This window comes from Melanostigma gelatinosum (assembly GCF_949748355.1).
Source record: "Melanostigma gelatinosum genome assembly, chromosome: 3".
Classification (NCBI taxonomy): domain Eukaryota; kingdom Metazoa; phylum Chordata; class Actinopteri; order Perciformes; family Zoarcidae; genus Melanostigma; species Melanostigma gelatinosum.
The window spans coordinates 14,410,984-14,432,664 of record NC_136636.1 but is presented as its reverse complement, the minus strand read 5'-3'; the positions used below and the strand labels follow the sequence as shown (position 1 = coordinate 14,432,664).

Genomic DNA, 21,681 nt, shown 5'->3' with positions numbered 1-21,681 from the left:
AGTTGTGCATTTGTTGCAGTCTTTCTCTGTCTGCTGACAGCAGACTCAGATACAAATGATGAGTCCGTTTTCATTATAATGTTACTCCTCAGTGAGCAGGCCTCTGACTGCTGCTGTCAGTAACTTTCAGCTGATGAGCAGTTTTCTTTCTGTTGTAAATGTGGTTACAGTAGAAAAACAAGCAAGAAAATAAGCTCAACAAAGTCGATGTAAATGGGGCACATAGGCTTAAGGCAACATAATGAAACAGAATAATTTGCTTTTTAATGACCAACAGCAACATAGATTACGAGGCTGACTCGGTTGATAAAGACCGAACACGGGAATTAATGTGTTGTACAGTCAAGAGCTACTGTATAACAGCAGACAAAACACTACATGTCTTCAGTCAAAGCCAAAGGATTGAATGTATAGAAGATAAAACATTAACGGGATCGCAACAACGAGATAAAAGACGAGATTTACTGAGCTGAGAAAATGCTGTAACCGTTGAATTTGAGACTCTAGGCTTTCAGTATGGCATGTATAATCAAGTAGCATCTCTGCTTCCGGACAAAGCAAAGAGGAAGGGAGTCGTGAATACAGGCGTGAAATTGCTGATTTGAAACTTGGAATGTCTTGAAAGAAAACATACACATAGTCTTGGCATACGTGTTATCTGTTCTGGCACATGAGAAAAAAAACAAAAAAACACTTGTCTAAGCCAGGAATAGGAGCAAAAAAAGTGTTGATAATTATTAATGTGTCAATTTATGTACAATTTGGGTCTGTTAAGTCCTACATTACAAGCTACAGTTTTACGGAAACAACCGTGTTGTTGAACTGAACCCAGTGATGCAGGAGCAGCTGTTGCATACATCCTCCCGTACCTGCATCAATCCTGCATTGACTGTTGTAGCAGCTGCTATGTGTGGTGGTGCCGCAATCACTGCTGTTTTTTTGCCAGACTCAAGATCATTAACTCATCCCTTAATACAATCTCAAATGAAAACATCCTGCCGTTTAAAGGACGGGTCGAGTGATATTCTATGTTTCTTATTATCAACAAATCCAGAGACCAAAAAGGCCAAAACATAGAATGTATTCAACCCACTAACAAGTATTGTCTGTGTATCCAAAGCCTGATATATCGTATTTCAATCAGGAGAGACAAGTAAGAGGAAGAAAATATCATTGTTCATTATAAACAGGTGATGTGTGATGATTAAGAGTCACCCACTTTAGATTAAGAGTCTCAAAAAGGTGTTGCCGATGAAAAACACAACTGCCACTCAGCGCTGATGTTAACAGACCTGTCTCCATGACAAATGATGAAGACCATGTGATCTGGCTGAAAGTCTTCCTGTCATATGTTTGTAAACTCACTTTAGTCAGTTGTTTCCCTCCTCATCAGAACATTTCTGAACTTTATTATTCCTGGGGGGGGGGCGATTTGTCTTGCTGTCGGTGAAACATGAAGCACACACAGAGATACATAAAACATAATAAAATGCATAAAACATATGATTAAAATATGTTAAAAAAACAACATTAATCACACATAAAGCAATGTACATCAAGTGACAACATAAAACCTAGAGTACATCCTCATCCAACCCAATCATCAACGGCTCACCATCGTCCACACTACCTTTATATAAAAGACGATTTTGAGCCACTGATCCAAAATGTGAATTAAGATGCCCATTAGCCTGACGTTCGCTTTTCCTCTGGTCTTTTTCAGATGGTGTCCACTCAGTATCAGCGCAGTGTATCCTCCAAGTCACCATCATCACCGATGAAATGCTGTCCAACAGCATCACGTTGAGGCTGGCCAACACCTCCCAGGAGCACTTCCTCTCCCTGCTGCTCGCCCAGTTCCTGGACGGTGTGGCGCGCGTCCTGTCTGCCGCCCCAGAAGACGTCGTCATCTTTAACATCCAAGACGACACGGACGTCAGCGCTCGCATCCTCAACGTCAGCCTGTCTGTGGCTGTGCCCGTGTTAGGGGAGGGACACCAGCGGCCTGGAGGGCTCGGCCAGGCAGGGGACAGACCTGGGAGAGCAGCCGAAGGTGGAGGTGGAGGAGAGTTTTTCGGCTCAGAGGAACTGCAGGAGAGGCTGTACTTGAACCGCAGCCTCCTCGCCAAGATCTCCTCGCAGGAAGTTCTTCCCTTTGACGACAACATCTGCCTTCGGGAGCCGTGCGAGAACTACATGAAGTGCGTGTCCGTGCTGAAGTTCGACAGCCTGGCGCCGTTCGTTGCATCGGACACCATCCTGTTCAGACCCATCCACCCCATCGCCGGGCTGCGCTGCCGCTGTCCCCCCGGCTTCACGGGAGACTACTGCGAGACGGAGATCGACCTCTGCTACTCGAAACCCTGCGGAGCTCACGGTGTGTGTCGCAGCCGAGAGGGGGGCTACACCTGCGAGTGCCCTGAGGACTACACAGGTGAGAGCCCTCATTTAACATCAAACAATTACTGATGAAGCAGCGCTATGTTGCTTTCAATCTGCCTCATCCTTTGGCTTCATTAACCACTTGACCTTCCTTAGTTTCTGTTGCTATGACTGTCAAAGTTTCCAATCTCACATGGCACACGATGCAGTTTACAATGAGAACCGTGATTTATTCACCAGTTCTTTGGTCCCTGATTTCAAACAGAGGTAGACAAAAGCAGGCTTTTCATTTCTAGCGGGAAAATGTTGAACTTGCCGGCTGAAATGACAACTGTAACCAGCAGATGTTACCAGCTAGCTGGCTAGTTAACACTCACCTTGCTAGTTGGCTGAAAGGTTTAACTCAGGCTGACTCATAGAAAGGTGTTAAATAAATCAATTGATGGATACGTGATATGATGCTAAAAGAAACTGAAGTTTAACCGTCCCAAAATAAAAGTCAGCATGCTCACCAGTTAATGATCCACGTAGAAGAAATGCAACTAAAGGAGCCGCAGTGTTCTTGTATTGCAGTCTAGAGCTTTGTTATAATCTTATGAGTATGAGAAGTAAAAATGTAACATCAGACTGGTGTCATTTAGCTTGTTAGAGCAGATTATCACACCATCTAAACAATCCTTACATTTTGCTGTTGTGTTTTGGCCACATGCACAGTGTTTTGTGGAGAAATCCAAAGCTTGTCTGGTTAGCCCTCAGTGTCTGAGCTATGATTGAACAATCAGTGTTTGAGGCCGGGGGATACGCTATCTGTCCTTCGTGAGTTCCCACTGAATAATTCTCCTGTCTTCAAACGTCCTGCCACTAGAAGGTGAAAGGGCACAATTTCTGCCAAGCTGTGTCCACATGGAGCCTTCAAAATGTTCATTTCTGCTCCTTCACAAAGATCCCATGGGAACATTAAAGTCTACATCTGTCCCATTCACGCCCCTCTTCAGCTCTTTATTAAACCTGGTCCTTTAAAAAGAAAGAAAAAAAGAAGCAGCCTGTCCTGTACGCTGATGACCGAAGCTCTGCAAACAAAGGCTGAGTGATGAGTTATTGATCTGGTCGTCACTGTTGCAGTCGGTTGCATTTCTGTAAATTTTAAATGTAGATTGCCCTAATTGGAGCTGAACGCTACATTTAGTCAGTTTGTTTATTCTTGATCAGATTTATATACAAGATCAAATAGAAGGGTTTAAAAACAAATTGAATACTTGTATTCTGAATGATGAAAAATCTTGTTTTATGCTATTTACGCTGCCATTGAATAACCTGTAATACATACGTAGTTATTCACACCTACACTCAAACTTCAATCTGAGCTATAGGAGTGGACTGTGTTTCAAAGAACAGGAGATGATATAACAAACCTCTGTTTACTCTCTGATGTCTATTTGGTGACTGGGGATTTCAGAGAAATCTTTACTTTGTGAAGAAAAATACAGCAGTGGTGTCGCTGAGTGGGATAAGGGAAGTTAAGTATTAATTATAGAAGGCTACAGATGGAGAGTGTCCCCTGGCTGTAAAATGCCCCGTGGTAACAAATACCTGAGATCAAAAAAAAGATATCACTAAGCACACAAGATGTGGAGACGGAGAGAACAGAAGCTTCCGTTTGCAGCGATAATGAAGAATTCATTTATCACTGTTGGCAGCAGAATTACAAACCAGTTGAAGGACTTGTTATTCAGTCTCTGAAAATGTTTCATGTCCTCAAAGGGTTAAAGACTGTCTGCGCACATGTTTTATGGTTAAGGGGAAAAGGGAGATGTTGAAAAAGAGTTTAAAGAGGAAGCAAATTAAAATACGCTGATTTATACAGTATGCATATTCGGGTAGTTGCCCCATCTTTTTGTTGAGAGGTTAAGTGGGTCAAACCCTGACTTTTTAATGTGACTTAGAGTTTCATCTTGTCTTTGAAGCACAGTACTACTTGGTTTATTAAATGCAATGATGTTAAGTAACGTAAAGTACTTTTACTCAAGCACTGTACTTAAGTGCTGTTTTGAGGTACTTGTACTTTGCTTAAGTATTTCAGTTTCATGCTACATTATACTTCTATTATTCAAAGGTAAATATTGTCATTTTTTACTCCACTACATTTATTTAACAGCTTGAGTCAATAGTTAACTTACAGATTCATATTGTTAATTATGGAAACAGTTATCATGCAATGATTGTTAATACAAGATATAATCAATCATTAAATTCAGATGTGTTATTGTAGATTCTTTTACCCAGCAGTATATAACCTGGTTTACATTAAGTGTTTTAATGATTGATTGTAATCCAGTTCTATCATTTTCTGAAATAATGTGTAGGCCTACTTTTACCTTTTATACTTTGAATACATTTCGCTGTCAATGCTTTTGTTCTACTCACGTCAAACTTTGAATGTCGGACATTTACTGAGCTGAGTATTTCTGTTGTATTGCCACTTTTACTTAAGTTACAGATCTGAGTGCTTCATCCACTACAGATTATTGAAAATTGAAATGAAGTGCTATGAATTCGGGCATATAGATTTGAATAACATGTATTTTCTCTTTTCGTGGTTTGACTTGCTACTTGAATCATGTTGGGGCAGAATATTTACATTTATGTGCCGGTTTTCAGCAGCTGTGACTTCATCTTATCGAAAAGCAGAAGTCGAGGCTGATGAACAATCACTCTACTTTCTCTTGTTGTAAAATCTGATTCCCACATCAGTTGATAAACCATTACTGAAACTAAAAGAGAAAACCCTCCTGTTCGAATAATTATCTAAACCAGAAAGCAGAAAGTGCAGATATATTCAGGCTGTAGCCTTTGTGCTCTCTGTAATGGCATCGCTTCCATTATTCCTCGTCAAACATTAAAAGGTTTTTTCACCTATTTATGCCGCTGTTTATGAAGCCTGAAATAGTGTCAGGCATTTGAATGTGTGGGCTCAGTCACTCAGAGTCCAGGTTGAGTGTCACTTACATATTCTTATGCACAGCTGTGGGTGTTGGAGCTGAACTAGAGGTGCTTTTAACGTGAATTGGCAGAGACGGAGAACGAATGCGTGAGTGGGTGAAGTGGGCATATTTTCATCCCGCAGCAGGGATCACAATCAGCCACATTAATCTCCATCAGTCGAGGCTTTAGACCCAGGTGCTGTTAGATCCAGTATGCAGGGCTTGTCGAGCTGTGTGAGAGTGAACGTGGTTATGTAGCCGATGATTTAACATCGGCTTGAAGTTTGAATCCTGCTGTCAGACCGTCTGATCACACAAGGTCGTGCAGGTTTTTATTTGATGTATTTTCCTCTGTGATCTACAACTCCCACTGTTCTGCCCAGTGAGCGTTGAGTTCACCAGTCTCCACACCGTGCTGGGGCCAGGGAGGTGTGTGTGTGTGTGTGTGTGTGTGCGTGTGTGTGTGTGTGTGTGCGTGTGTGTATGTGTGTGTGTGTGTGCGTGTGCGTGTGTGTGTATGTGTGTGAGTGCTAAATTGCTCACTGTGAGATTCGGTTGGGTAGCTCAGTGCTGAAAAGCTGTGATTATGCTTGTAAGAGAGTTGGATGGGCAATCTGAGGAATGTTCATGTGTTCATGGCACATGGACGCGTGTGCGTGCGTGTAACTGTTGGACCGTAGGCGTTGCCAGATGGTGGCAGGGGAAAAAATAAATATATATCTATAGTTATAACAGCCATCATATTTGTTGTTTTTCAAAAGGACAGAGTGAATGATTTGGCTCGGCTGAGTCATTCTGTAGATGCTCAACCACAAGATGTATCCTCCTTTACTTCTTATGTTGTTCTTACTGTAAAACACAACGTGAGCAGTTCACTTTTTTCCCATTTGTATGAAAATGAGTGAATCGCATCATCCTGCATGTGTTTGTGATGATCACTCATCACTGCTGACCTGTGCTGAGAAAAGTCCATTTTTCTCTCCGGTAATTCATTGAATTATCAAGAATCCATTCGAGGCGTATGAATGTGCGGGCATGCTTTTGCAGCAAGAACTGGTGAATTCTTTTCACATCACCTCACACCGATATTTAAATGATCAAAAGCCCAGCACTGAAAGCCACTCTAATTTGCCTCTGAGCGATGACATGAACAGACAAACATTGTCAGACACGTGCAGTAGCAGCCAGCATTCCTGAACCAGAACCAGTAATTTCCCAAATGTAAAATCTGTATACCTCACTGTGTCAAACTCAAGTGACATGGCACTGAAATAATGACGGCATGAATTGAATCGGTCACATTTGGTGCGATACCGTTCAGACGATAAAAGTGGTGAATGTATCAAAAAGGTGAATCAGTTCATCAGTGCAGTGAAATTATTCTAATTCGAAGTGTTTGAGTGTGTTCTCTAGACGACCTGCGATGTGGAAAGAAGATTTGATCATAATAGTTATAGCTCGAGGTCATGTATCTATTCTGCCATTGATCACCTTATCTCATCATTCACCGTTACAATCCTGAGTGGTTGCTCTTTCAACGTCATCACACCGACCTCTTGGTCATCAAATGAATTCTCTGTGTTTGAACAGACCGAGTCTGTGCTGTAGTGAAAGTGGATGTTGCTCTCAGCTTCCCTGAGCTCGTTGTTGTTGTTGTTGTTGTTGTTGTTGTTGTCGTGTCTGGAGGGATCCACCCACTGGATGATGCTCACCTGTAGCCTAGCAGCTCAGACACACCTGCTGATCTCTCAACAAACAAAGTTTGCACACACGAGTGGTGCACAGTGACGCGACATCTTTTGATTATTCTGTTGTCAAGTCTGATTATTTAAGGCCTGAATTACAGGATGTTGTTCATTTAACAAATCACACACTTATTAGGCTTATTTGTCATATTTTCTCCATTTAGTTTGATCTCAATGTATGATTAACTGAAAGAGCGACAAAATGCTACAAACCCATTTATCAGATCAATTATCATCCGCTGTTTTTCATTGTGTGTTTGAGAAAAACAAGACTAATGTGTAGGCAGAGGTGTTGATTTCTAAATTGATGTTCCGTGTTATGATTAGCTTTAATGCATACTGATTTTTGAACATGTCTTCCATCCAGTCGCACCTTGACTTTCAGTTTGATTACAATTATGAGCAGAATTTGTTTATCCACAGCCAGTGCTTTTTTATATACAGTTCATGTAATGTCAGTTCAATCAAGTAGCACATTTATAAAACAAAAAACTACATTTGAAGAGCAATGTGCTGAAGTGTCTCTTCCTCTCTCAATAAAAACAGGATCTCTGTGTGATTTGCTGCCTTAATGCTTCATGCTGGCAGCAAACACAGTGTGGCCACTGGGACGGACTTATAGAGGTGTGAAAATAGAGCAGAGGAGACATGTTTGAATTATTGATCAGGATATTCTGTAGAATGGTCACTGTGAGCCCATTACCCGCCCTGCTGTGCTGCTCACCTGGCAACATAAAGCTGTTGTGCTGGAGAAGTCCCACAGGGTTGAACTGAACATTCAAAAGCATTTTGTCAGGTATCAGTGAGGCGGATCTGTTTACATTTTGCCCCAAAATGTACTGTTAAATATGTATTTTCTACAGTAAAGCACAGTGTTGTTGTGACTGAACCATCCGAGCAGTTCTGTTTAATACAGCTCTGATGCAAAGTTTGACCACGGTGGCTGCTTAAAGAAACACAAGTAGTTTATTGCCGACGGCAAGTTGCTGGCAGGCAATAAAGGCAGACAGGTCTGTCACAGAAAGGCTTCATTTTCCAGCCGGCTGGCCAACAGAAGCTGTTTGTCATCGGCAAGAAGTAAATTGTCATGAGCTGACCGCGTAGTGCTGCTATTACGCTCCATTTTATTGCTTTTGGAAAAGACACGGCACCCTGACATGTTACAAGGTTTAATACCACTTGAGAGTAAACTTATAAAGTTCTCAATGATGGCTTCAGGTTGAAAGACAAGTTATTGGTGCTTACAGATGAGTACTCCTTACCTAGCACAAATAAAAATACCTTTTGGGATGTGAGGTAGTGAACATACAAGTCAAAGGAACCCCCATTCATAAAACCTTCATATATCATATCATATATGAGGGTTTAAGCCTAGAGACCCAAATAGACCCGTTTTTGTCTTATGGGGACAGCAGGTCAACAGATAGAAGAGGTTCCAGTCATTAATTACAATAAATTGTGAAAGGGCTTTGAACAACATGATGGATATGTCAATTCCCCAGCTCTGTTATGTCTCATAAGTTGTTGCTTATGAGACATAACAGAGGCATCATTTTTGGGTTGATACCATTTATTACACAGATCTAAAATCGCCTCAAAATATCACATTAAGACAAGAGGAACACCATCAAAAAATGCATGCCATGATTTGGTCTCAAAAAAGTTAAACATTTGGAGAGTTCTGCAAGAATTGCATTTCTCTGCGATTGAATGACGAGAGCTTCTGTTATGGAAACTGCTCATTGTTATTGTTGAATAATTGCCAGTTCCCCTCACCAAAATTTCACCTGACTTTGGTGCGTTCCTTCCCAACAAGCTACCATGCCACTGGCATGTAATGGATTCATTCGGTCATCTAGTTTCATATGATACCACTCACTCTAGTCTGAACCCGCTACAGCCTCTTAAAGACAGCAATGTCTGCGGTTTCAGGAGGTTAACAATGAGCCATTGATGCTGCAGTCATAAACGTGAGTAAATCTTTAACTGAAGGTTTTGCCTTGATGCTCTGCAGCTTTCCTCTGGCAGGTCAACAGTTCACGGGAGGAGTTCTTATTATTTCTAAACATAAAATGACTAAATAAAATACTTTATAACTTGTGTTGCCTTGTTGTAAGCTGCAGCTGAAAGTTGAATCACTGTCTTCTGTATGAAGTTTCTTTTGTCTCTGTGGTCCAAAATGATCTCTCTTTGAAATCAAAAGATGTTCAGCTTCATGATCAGCAACTTCTGTGTCTCATCCAGCGTCTCTTGACTTGACTTTGACTGAATCGACGTAACTCAACAACAGCGATAAAACAAAGAAACTTGCTTTCAGCGCACTGTGAATAGAGTGATTAATAGTCAAAGAGTAAATAAAAGCCCTGTGTCTCAGTGGTGTTGGATGAAGATGTGGGCTGTGTGTGTGTGTGTGTGTGTGTGTGTGTGTGTGTGTGTGTGTGTGTGTGTGTGTGTGTGTGTGTGTGTGTGTGTGTGTGTATATGTGTCAGTGTTACAGTAGTATTCTACTCTGCTGACTGAGTGGCTTTGACACAAATTCCAGCACACACAGTACAGTCTCTCCCGAGCAACTGCTGCAGCCTCCCCATCCAGAGGATCAGACAAACGGCACATGAGAGCTTCAGGGCCGAGAAGGGCGGCGGCCCGATCGTGACACAGTCTCTTTGTGCACGTCTGGCTGCTGTGCCGATCTTCCCCTTCATTTTGATCACTGTTTTGTTGGCCTGGTATGACCGATAAGTCGTCTGTCTCATTCTGCAGCTCAGCTCAATGTGATCTATTTTTTATAATTAAATAACCTGTTGATTGAATTAGTTATTTCGGTCGATTGTTTTGTCTATAAAGTGTCAGATCGACAGAAAGCTTCTCAGTTGTGCATTTGTTTGCCTGTTTTTCGGAGACATTTTAAAATTGATTTATCAAGAAAATAAGTGATCAATTAATTATGTAAATAATTGTTCGTTGCAGCCCTATTTGTGACCCACTTACCTTTGGCTCGCATTTCAGAATGGCTTGAAACGTCTTTACAATGAAAAGCATCACAATAGATTTCCTTTTATTTCATTTTTCTGATCATTTCTGGACATTGCAGAAGGAGGAACACACCACTACTTATTTCTGATTGTCATTGTAATTTGAAAACAAACTCATCAAATGTCTGTAAGGAGTGAAAAAGCTGAACCTAATCATCATGAGCCACCAGTCTGCAGAAACTGCAATAATTGCATTTGATGGCTTGAAAGTCTGAATGCATAAACACTTCCAACTCACTGCTTTGAGACACCAAGTTGTCCCCCCTGAATGTCAATGCAGCACAAACTGCAACGATATTCCCAAAGGGAGGAGGGGGGAGTCATGCTGGGTGTGAAACTGCAGACGTGGTTGAAGAGAAAACTAACTGCTCATAATTCGGACTCTTCTTGAGTCCATTTTCTTCTGAGTTAACAATGTCATATTGTATTTTACATCCACTCCTGTATGTGTGAAACTGTAGAGCTGTATCATGTTCAGGTGGAGAATGTTACACTTCTGTACCGGCACATATAGGACTGCTGCAGTGACAGAAAGCAAACATATAGCAGTGTGTAGTCCCTGAGGTGGAAATCACAGGAATGACCGAGGAGATGCTGCTTGTCACAAACAATATTAATCCTCATTTCTCTCCTGCTTCCTCCTTCTCCATCCGCCTCTCTGTGTCCAGGAGAGCGTTGCGAGCTGTCGTCCCGCTCGGGCCGCTGTGCTCCGGGAGTCTGCAAGAACGCCGGCTCCTGCGTCAACCTGCTGGTCGGCGGGTTTAAATGCGAGTGTCCGCCGGGCGGCTACGAGAAGCCCTACTGTGAGATGACCACGCGCAACTTCCCCCCGCACTCCTTCCTGACCTTCAAGGGCCTCCGCCAGCGCTTTCACTTCACCCTCTCTCTCACGTAAGCGCCTCCGCCTCCCTGCTACAAGCTGCAGCTCACCTGAATCACCTGCACTTCTCCATCGCCTTTCAGTAATCTGTGATTCACTCTTCATCCACCCCCACATCCTACTTCTGCAAGCTCTCCAGCTATTTCCTCCACTGTAGTGTGCCCCCCCCTCCCCCCCCACTACACACACACATACCTTACATTTATGTAACCATAATGCTGTTTAATAGCAATAATGGGCTCACTGAACAAAAGCCATCTCCTGTAGAGTTACGGGGGTATCAGATTATAGTCACTGTGCTGTAGATACAGAACCACTGCACATTCGGGCCGTACATATGGACTGTGGGGTAAGAATTGTCCAGAAGGTGAGCTGAAGGAGTTGTGTTTGTGGAGAGGAGACTTGCACAACATGTTAATCCTGCAGTCTCCCTCACTAAGGTGAAGCCCAGAGGAAGCCGTCTTTAGATGAATGTGCAGTCATTATATGTGTATGCAACATTGTTATTATCAGCTCATATTTTTTGTCCTTATTCCTTCAAAATATTTATGATGTACTATTATTTTTGCAATTGTATATAATAGCCCAAAATCTCGCCTTTTACAAGTTTTACATACGACACCGTCTATTCTTTGACAAAACAGAACTGAAAAGTGCAGAAACTGTTGTTTAATATGTTTAAAGTAATTTTGGGAAATGTATTGATATTTTTATTTTGTACATAGAGTTAGATAAGAAGAGTGATACCCCTCTGATGTCTGTATGCTGATATGTAGCTGGAGCCAGCAGCCGATTTAACACAAAACTAATAACCCCCATAAAACAGGGTTTTGTTTTGTGTTTTTGTGCGGAATAACCAAACAAGATAAATCATGTTAATTAGTGAACTCAGTGAAAAAGATTTGGTTTTGTTAAAGTTGGGCTAACTGTTTCCCTCTGTTTGCAGTCTTTATGCTAAGCTAACCGGCTGCTGGCTGTCGCTTATTATTTACCTTACAGACATGAGAGAAGTATCAATCTTCTCAATTTACTTTGGCAAGAAATTGTTGAAGCTTCTTTCCCAACATATCAAACTATTCCTTTAACCACCATATGGGGGGGGGGGGGGGTAGAGACCACTGGGTTTTATATTACACCCAAGATGAACACTGGCAGACTGAAAAGAAATCTCAGTTCAGACTATCTTCAGGACATTTCTCTGAAGGATTTACGACATGAGATGTGCAAACAGCGATGTCATTGCTAACGCTGGCACTGAGAGCTGAAGGTGCTATCTCGTGCCGCAATTAGCATTTAGTAAAAATAGCAAAGATCTGAGCCGAAGGTTCCTTCTTTTTCCGACACTGCACAAAAAGAAAAACGCCTCATGAAAAATGATTCGTTTTAAAAGTAGGCAGTTTTACCGTTAGTATGTCTGTTTTTAATCTCATGGCAGTGCCTCATAATCATAGACATGATTGTGATGGTAGCTTTTAATCTGTGGTTGATCGTTTGATGGTGGTTTGTGGAGAGGGAGGAGCTTTAGAAATTAGCAGATGAACACATGCAAAGACAGCGGGTCCTCCGGTCTGCATGAATTCTCCATGTGATGAAATGTAATCAACGATAAAAGCCGTCCATTCTGTTTGATATCTGTCACAACAAGTGACAACAAGTATCACCTCTCGGATGGTATCACAGGGAATGTGTTCTGCCATTTAGCTTTTCTCATTGTAATACCCGTCACCTTAGCCGTGTTTGGCAGGTGTTGACACTCACAATGGCTGCCGGTGAAATAAAATCCCCTTGTGGGCTTTATGGACTCTGCCCTTCTTTAAACGAGGTTCAGATGACAGTCTTTTTTGACGGAGAACTGCTCAAACCAGTTTTGAAAGTGGTCTTCATTTCACTGGCAAGTCACAGAAGCTGTGAAGTGGCTGCTGTGTAAAAGGGGCAGATACTGAGAGCCTGCAGCAGGTGAGGTCAACAAGAAGCTCTGTTACCTGAGCCCGCGCTGATCGGGTTCCCCCAGAAAGAGCTTCTGTTATGATGAACGGCTCAGAATGTGGAACCGGTTCACTCAGAGTGACGGTTCATTTTAGGTCTCTTTCTGTCACAGCTCTGGCTGTTGAGCTCCGCAATTTTGGGATCAGCACAAACAAGATTTAATGTCTTTCTCATCGTGAAATCTCTATTATGTAACTCAACTGATGTTAAGGTCATAGTTCTGATGAGCATGAGTTGAACAAAACGAAGTCTACAGTCATGCTAGCGGCTCTGTGAGGATGTACTGCATGTCAGCCTGCTAATAGGCTTTGAACCATCAAATATTTTTTGAGACATGAATCAAATACATCAATTTAAACCTTATCAGTTAAGTTTCCATCTAAATGTAGCCTGAATCATTTCCAGAAAATTGGCAAATGTAAATGTCGATTAATTGTGTGTTTCCATCCATTACTGCAAATATTAGGAGTCTGATAGATCAAGATAAAAAAAAAATCTCCAGTCATGTGCCACTAAACCATCGCAAAAGAAGATAGAGCAACAAGATGAAGGAATCAAAGGAGCGCGATATATAGTCCTCAAACAAGGAAAACGATTTGGAAAATGTGATAGAAATATTTGTTTGTTTTATGTATTCATGTGAAAAAGGTTACGGTCTCCTCATCAGTCCACACAGCTCTGATCTTTTCCGTCTCTTCAATGGAGCAGACGATTTAGTCACATGCTTCAGATTTATTCTCTGTTTCTATTGCACTTTGTCACATTTTGGTTTTATTCAAAAAAATAATTAATTTCCAGTTTTTTGTCTGCACAAATTGAAAATGTGCATAAAACAGGTGGCTGGAAACACACCTAATGTGGCCCTAAAGGAAAAGTCTCCAAAGCAATTAAGATTCATCCCCTGACAGCTATGAATGACGGCACCAAACAAACCTCATAGCAGCGTTTGAGGAAAAGTCAGAGGATCACCAAATTCAGTAGAATTCATCCTCTTGGGACCATGCATGTCTGTACAAAATCTGAATCCATTCAATAGATATTTAGTCTGGATCAAAGTGGTGAATCAATCTACCAACACTTCCATCCTCAAAGATTAAAAATATTCTTAAAAGTATTCATTTATTAATGCTTCTCCTTCTTTCCCAGCAGATCATATAAATTATATCATCTAAAAAAGATTGTCTATCTTCATTTCACGCTTTTAGGTTTTAAAATCAATAAGGGGCAAAACATTTCTTTTCCTGCCCACTGCACAAATGTGCCATGTTAGCATAGCGTGACACGGTCCCCTACATAAGGGCAGACTGGTTGTTATTTTTACTGATGGGTGCCTAATGTGACACGCAGTGATGCCAGTTGAGTCAGTATTTAGTTCCGGCTGATTACTCTCATAGTTCAGAGGGCTCAGTGGGGCAATTTAAAAGCCCTTTAAATCGATCCATCAAAGACTGGAAGCCTAGTGAAGAGTAAGAGACTTTAGATCATGAATCTAGATGACGTTCTGTATTTTAAACTGTATATATATATATAGTATATATATATATATGATATATAGATATATCTGTCTCTGCTGTTATTATCAGCTGGAGCATCGGCCTCCTCTTTCCTCCGAGGTCGTGATTATCGCTTCTCTCAGTAAGCGGGTCAGTGGTGCCGTGCCCGCTGGCTCCTCTTTAGCTCAAGAATACTGCACAAACAGCATCATGTATACCCTCAAGCCCTGAAGTCTGAAAGAAGGGGATTGGCGGCTGCTCATGTTGTCTGAGAGCATGTATAGATATTTGGATGTATGAATAACAAACTTCCTCCAAAAAGAAAAAAGAAACAGCTGCAGCTTCGTTTAGGGTAAGAAAAGAAATAAGTCACACCACCTTTGTGGTTTTCAGTATTTCAGAAGCAGTTAGAGATTGAACCTTTTTAAATAAATATTCCTCAGTTCTTTTTCGGAAAAGGAAGCTGCATGTTAATGGAGTAAATGTCCAGAAAATACCGACGCCAGTAAACCACACATGCCTCTCGGTTGGCAGATGTGCACATGAGGCTCATTGTTGGGTCCCCTGTGGGATGGATAATGAATAAATCCAGTAGTTATTGCTGGATTTAATAATACATTTGTTTGTCATAACACAGTTTCACACATCCCAATGACCCATTTCCACGGGGTGAGATTTACGACCACAGCTGACAGGTAAAGCCTGATATTTTTAAACCATATGCTCCACCACATGCTTTGATCCCACGTCGAGAGAGAGAGGCACCGTCGGCTATCTGGTCCCAGAGTTTGAACCATGTGTGTGCACAGATATACTGAAATGCGCATTAATGTGCGAGGATCATGCAACACGATGGTCCTGGGAGATCTGGTTTCACTATCAAGATGCAGAAAGAAATCTGAAACTGAGGCTGTGGTTACAGCACCGGCAAGCTGTCTGTGTTCTCCTCCACGAGAAAATATGTTTTGAATCTGTCGTCGTCGCCGTTACTCTGAACTGTCTTCTTGCGCGCTCCTTCTTTACTACTGCGTTCCCTCACGTGCTGCTTTGACGTTGCCCTAGTTTTCTGTCTCTGTGTTGTAGTGTGTCACGTAATGTGGCTCAGTGATGTCTTTTCACGGCAGGCAGACTCTGTATTCCTTCCCTGTGTCCGGGCTGCAAATATTACCTTTTTTCTCCTCCCTCTGACTCGGCCCTGTGTTCATGATTAACCATCATTATCTGTTCAGTGATCTTCGTCAAACCTCGGCACTGTTGAGTCTGTGGCCTGTCTTCATGATAGTGAATTACACTATGCAAGGTGACTGTGAGGGAATAGTATGGATATTTTTAAATAGGTCACTGTCTGTGGCACTCAGTCCCAATCCCATTCGTTCCTATGGAAGGCATCATTTTCATGGAACACAGTTTCATGGAATTTGTTGCCAATAACAACAATGTAGACTATCGCCAGCTTTAACCTTTAATTGATAGGGTGAATGTGGATTTTTTTTAAATAAAGGAACTAAACAGTGATGGGATTGGACAGTGACAAATGTAATTAAATTAAAATATTGTCTGTTTTTTTCAGATTTGCGACCAAAGAGCCCAACGGTCTGTTGCTCTATAACGGCCGCTTCAATGAGAAACACGATTTCCTCGCCATGGAAATCATCAATGAGCAGATACAGCTCACCTTCTCTGCAGGTGAGACAGTTGTTTGTTTATTTCATTCTTTATCATTGCGATTAACTGCAAACATTTCGTTTTTTAGTTTCATACTATTTTTGAGTGTATTGCAGTCATTCACCTCTTTCATTGTTTCCCAGGTGAGACCAAAACTACAGTTTCACCGTACATCCTCGGGGGAGTCAGCGACGGCCAGTGGCACGTAGTGGAGGTCCACTACTACAACAAGGTATGATCAGAATAAACAAACAGACCAGATGCTCCTCAGATACCATGTGTTTGTAGAGCCTGGTTTATTGGCTCGCCAAAGGTAACAAAAAGAATCTACCAGCACCAGAAAAACTCACTAATCACACGTTATATCTCTTTTATTTAAGCTGACAAAAACTGTAAATGGAAAAATGACACTTTGTGGTTTCCCTTGGGCTAGTTGCCGATTATGTTGCTTTTGGACGGAACTAGGCTAGCTTTATGCTAAGCTAAGCTAACCGGACTGCAGGTTGAAGCTTCATATTTGCCGACACAAGAGTGGCATCAGTCTTCTCATCTAACTCTCTACCAGAAAGCCAGTGTGTTTCCCAAAACCATTCAAGAGTGATCATGGTAAAAAAACTCACTCTCTTCTGATTCGGTTTTTCATTTCCTTCCTTTAATTGTTTCACAATAGCTGTCAAACCTCTGGTTAGATCAGCCTGCTGCTGCGCCCCTCATCAGGTGTGGCAGTAAAATACCAGACATAGTTACCGAAAATATTCAGAGTGAAATCAGGTCACAGGTTTGATCTGCTACAGCAGACAGACCGTTTAGTTTTGCTGCAGTAAAAAGCCGGGGTGATTACTGACATGCTGTCCCAATGAAAAGCTTTGTCTTTAGCACATCCGGAGAGGACGAACTGTCGTGGATGCAAGTTAGTTGTGTACGTTAGTTGTTGTGCTTCTTTAGTGCTGCTCTGTCAGACTAGAGAAGCACTGCTGATGATCTGGAGGGAGCCAACTCGACACTGACGGAGGGAGAGACAAGAGGGGGGGGGGGGTGAATGAATGAACACCAGTGGGTGGGAAGTCAAAGTTTCTCCAGACGTGGTCAGTTTGGTCTAAATATGCTTTGACTGATACATTTCTCTGTAAGAACATCCCAACAACTCAATGTGTGGAGGAATGTGTGGAGCCGTTGTCTCTGCTCTCTCAGGACTTTACCACCCAGGACCAACACACAGGATGTCACATTTTAGTCTATTGAGGAAGTCACTTTGCATCATAAAGATGTTGCCAGGCAACACCCCCGCTGCTCACATTTTCTATTCAGTGTCTATGATAACACGGCCGTGTCAGATTTTAGCCAGCAGAAGTGATGAAGGGGGGGAATCTTGTCAACTTTTGGATGAAAACTAATTGTTTCTCTGCCAAGAAGACATTATCGTCTCATTAATCACTTTGATACAAAACTGTTTCTTGTTGTTTTCCTAAGCTGGTAGTTTTACTTCTGTAACCGTGCTGCATGTTTGAAGAAGACATTTTACTTTTAATGACATATTTGCACGTACAGTACAAGCGCTACAGATAGATGTTTGCATCGGACTGCCAGTTTGATAAACACAGCTTCAGTTCTGCGTGAGAAGAGGTGCTGGTTCTGCTCTGAGGCTGATTTGGTAACATAGAAATGTATGAAGTTAACTTTCATTAATTGATCCATTAACCGTTAAATAATCACACAAACTCGTAGTAGCTGTCTCATTTCTTAATGGTGAGCAACAAGAATTCATGATATATCCTGCATTTAATAATTAATTGTGCATTATATAAATATATATATATATTTCATAACATCATATTAGATTGTATAGGGTTGTACCTGTATCATAAAATGTAACTAGTATGTTCATTACATTGAATACATATCTTTCAGTACTAAACATCCCAGTAGTGTCTGGGGTCCAGTCCCCAGCTCTGGCTGAACTAATCCTCCCCGTCCTCCGCTAATGTCCCTCATCCTGTGAGTCGCTGAGGTAGAAACGTGGCTCCTCCCTCTGAAGATATCCCACAGTGGTCCACTCTGACCCGTCCCTGTCCACGGGGGGGTGGGGCAGGATGAGGTGGGGAGGGGGGGCATTTTAGATTGAAATGTGGCTTTCAGGATGGTGGGGGACTGTGGAGAATGGCAATGACCGCTGCCTTTGTGTTTGGCTCTGCTTCCTTTGGGACCATGGGCAGTGAATGATGCGGCCCCGGGGAAGGTGCCCCTCTCTCTCTCTGTTCTCCAGCGAGGACAGAAAAGCGGAGCAGAAGAAGAGCGAAAGGAGGGTAAAGAAAAGCCGAGAGAAGTATTGACTCGGGCTTTGAACGGGGACGCCGCGCTTCAGGGCCAACCCCTCCTGTTGCTATGGTTTTTCTAGTCAATCTTAGATCCCATATTTGTGTTGCTTGCTGCCATGCTCCTCCAGCGTAACCCCTGTCCCCCTCTGTGACAGCGAACTCATATTCCCATAATCCCCTGCAGCGGCGAGTGAGAGCAGTGTTTAATGTGGTCTTGAGCAAATATGTGCACTCCAATCAGTGGTGACAGGACGAGGTTTTGTGCAGCAGAAAGACGTCCTGACAGACAGTCATTCTGGGAGAGTCAACAGCCGTGACTGATGACAGCAGAGGTCAGTGAAAGGAGCGTCCAATCTGGAGCGCTGCCTGTTTCAGAGCTTTCACAGCGAAGGGAAAACCGTGGAAAAGAGCATGTCGGGTGATTTCACCTTTGTCGATTCACACCGCATGTTTGCTTGTTTCATCATCAACAAATTTGTAACAAATTGGCCTCGAGGACTATCAAGTGAAAAGTGAAAGCCACATTCAGTTTCTGTTTCCATCTACTTAACATTTCAGTGCTGAGCTGTGAGTTAATGTTTCACAGTCAAGAAAATAATAAGACTTCCTGTGGGAACATTGCTTGACAACAGGGCCTGTTGTACTAGAAAACGTGCTAAATGTTTTGATGTCTTTGTACAACTCGCTGCCAATAGAGCGGCTCTGAAAATACTTCTCTTCTTCTGTGACTCAACAGAACTCACTGGGACTCATTTCTGTATTTCAACAAATATTAGATGGATGAACATACATTTTGAAATCCTGACATTCATGGTCCTCAGAGGATGAATCCTACTGACTTTGGTGATCCCCTCACCTTTCATCTCTCTTTTTGATTTGTTTAAAATGTCTTGACAACTATTGGATGGATTACCATGACATTTTGCACATACATTACCTCATTATCATAACTCTGTTAATCCTTTAAGTTTCCTACTTTGGTTTATGAAGCAAAACGAATGGCCGTCAGCCTAAGCTCTACTTTGTGTTTAGTGCTAATTGTCAAATGTTAGCATGCTAACACGCTAAACTAAGATGATGAACACAATAAACATTATACCTGCAAAACATTGGCATGTTAGCATGCTGACATTAGCATTTAGCTCAAAGCACCACTGTAAGCCCTAGGGCCGCTAGCTGCTGACTCTTAGTCTTCTTTACTAGTTTGTTTTGTGCTTTGATGGTGTTTTGTTGCCGTATGTTTCCTTTATATTACAAGTTTTTTGTGGTCTTGTGGACGATAAAGTTCTATTCTATCCCTCTTTTCTACGTCACACATATTTCAGAGTAAACACAACCACAGCACAATGAACTGACATTTGTGTTTCAACGAGAATGATAAAGTCAGATGGTGGTTTAGGGATGTTATTGGTCTCGTCTCATTCACATCACTAACACTCATCACACTGTGATCACGAGACACAAAGTGAGTGCAGGAATGTAACCGACTGCAGCCTCTCAGTTACAGTCATATTATTAGAGGCTCACAGAGATTTAATCTAATCTACTCAACGAGAAAATCACGTGAGAGAAATTAAAATGCAGAAGTACCGTGGGTGAAAATTATATTTGTCCCGCTTGATGTGTTTTGTCTTCAAATTCACCTGCCAAAGTTGTTCCATCAGCCAATGAAATCTACAGTATATCTTTAGCTGGTGTTGTTTTTAATGAGCGTTTAAATGAAGGGATCAGACGAGCTATCAATGAAATTATAGTTCCTGATGCTCCTGCAGACAGTGGCTTTGTGTAGAGCTAAACTGCCAGGCAAAAATAAACAACACTTGATGTGTTTTCAAGGCATTAGCAATGAGCCAACTCTTCATATCATCTCTGCACATGAGACGAGCTAATTCCTGCTAAATCCTGTCTGACCAGCTGACGGCTCAGCGGCCGTCCTCGCCTGCAGGCAGCCCAGTCGGCCGGCTGTGAGCGGGGAGCGACACCAGCTTGAACCTACACTCGGGGTTAACATGAGCTCTACGTGACCTCAGAGAAACCGGCCTTTTGAAAAGAGGTCGGGACCTTTTATTGACAGGATCATCATTCTCTCCCCCGCAGACCCCTCCTCCTTTTGTTGCTTCCCACATTGATTTCTCAGACAATGAAGACGGTCCTTTGTCGACAGGGATGATGTCCTGCAGAGAGCGAGCTCATCTCCTGTGTGTGTGTGTGTGTGTGTGAGCTTGCCAGCCGCTGCCTTTTTGCTCTAGCTGTTATGATATGAATTATTAAAAATATTCAACAACAGCAAGCTAAAGCTGAACCGGGATTGAACCGAGACCATTTATTTGGTTGTTGTTTCCCAGTTTCATAGCTCCAGTTTTTAATCAGGCTCATAAAGCTTAGCACTGGCTGAGATTCCCAAGAAGTTTTTGCACTGCTTCATGGATTAATCTTGTGTTAAATGCAGCAGAATAATGAGATATTTTCACAACAACCTATTTCTGAGTCATATTTATAAATGCTTGGTTACCAAAATACTTCAGCGTCTTAAAAATAGCAGCACATAATTTGTTTTCCAGTTTTTTGTTGATCTTCACGCTGACAAACCTGTGAATTCTCAAATGAATATGATACTGTAGGACGTCAATAACTGTATTTTTCTGTCCATCTAAATCAAGAGTTTCGGGATGTGTATAGTAATGAAAACATGTTAACATAAACCTGTGATATTATTCTGTGATCAATTCTCTTAAATTGGTTAAATCCTCAGTTGGATAGAAAGAAAAAACATAACCAACATTAATAAGTTCTCAAGTGTACACAAAGACTTCAGTGTGCATAACACCGGCGAGGCATCAAGTCGTTATGTATTCGTAATCCTCATTGTTTTGACCAAAGCCTCCCCAGAAATATCAGGAAGGTGCTCCATCATTTATCTTGATATTCACGAGTTTGTCTCTCGCTCCACAGCCGATCTTAAACCAGGCCGGCCTCCCGCAGGGCCCCTCGGACCAGAAGGTCGTTGTTGTGACGGTGGACAACTGTGACGCCTCCGTGGCCTTCCGGTTCGGTCACATGATCGGAAACTACACCTGCTCTGCTCAGGGCAGACAATCGGGATCCAAAAAGTGAGTCCGCAGGAATTACATCCGCAGGATTATCAGTTCTGTCGTTATAACAGGAATTTCATAAAAACCTTTTTACTCTTTACCTCTCACCT

At 42.1% G+C, this 21,681-nt stretch overlaps 1 protein-coding gene across 1 annotated transcript in view; it reads left to right on the top strand.

The window, feature by feature from the left end:
- Positions 1-21,681, top strand: part of celsr2 (cadherin, EGF LAG seven-pass G-type receptor 2) — a gene marked incomplete at its 5' end in the record, with an annotated part of 57,747 nt that overhangs the window by 19,146 nt on the left and 16,920 nt on the right. Inside the window, 5 exons of the mRNA XM_079265661.1 lie at positions 1,724-2,434; positions 10,809-11,031; positions 16,070-16,185; positions 16,308-16,396; positions 21,432-21,589. Coding sequence (XP_079121787.1) covers positions 1,724-2,434; positions 10,809-11,031; positions 16,070-16,185; positions 16,308-16,396; positions 21,432-21,589 — 1,297 coding nt within the window. The remainder of the gene's footprint in view (positions 1-1,723; positions 2,435-10,808; positions 11,032-16,069; positions 16,186-16,307; positions 16,397-21,431; positions 21,590-21,681) is intronic.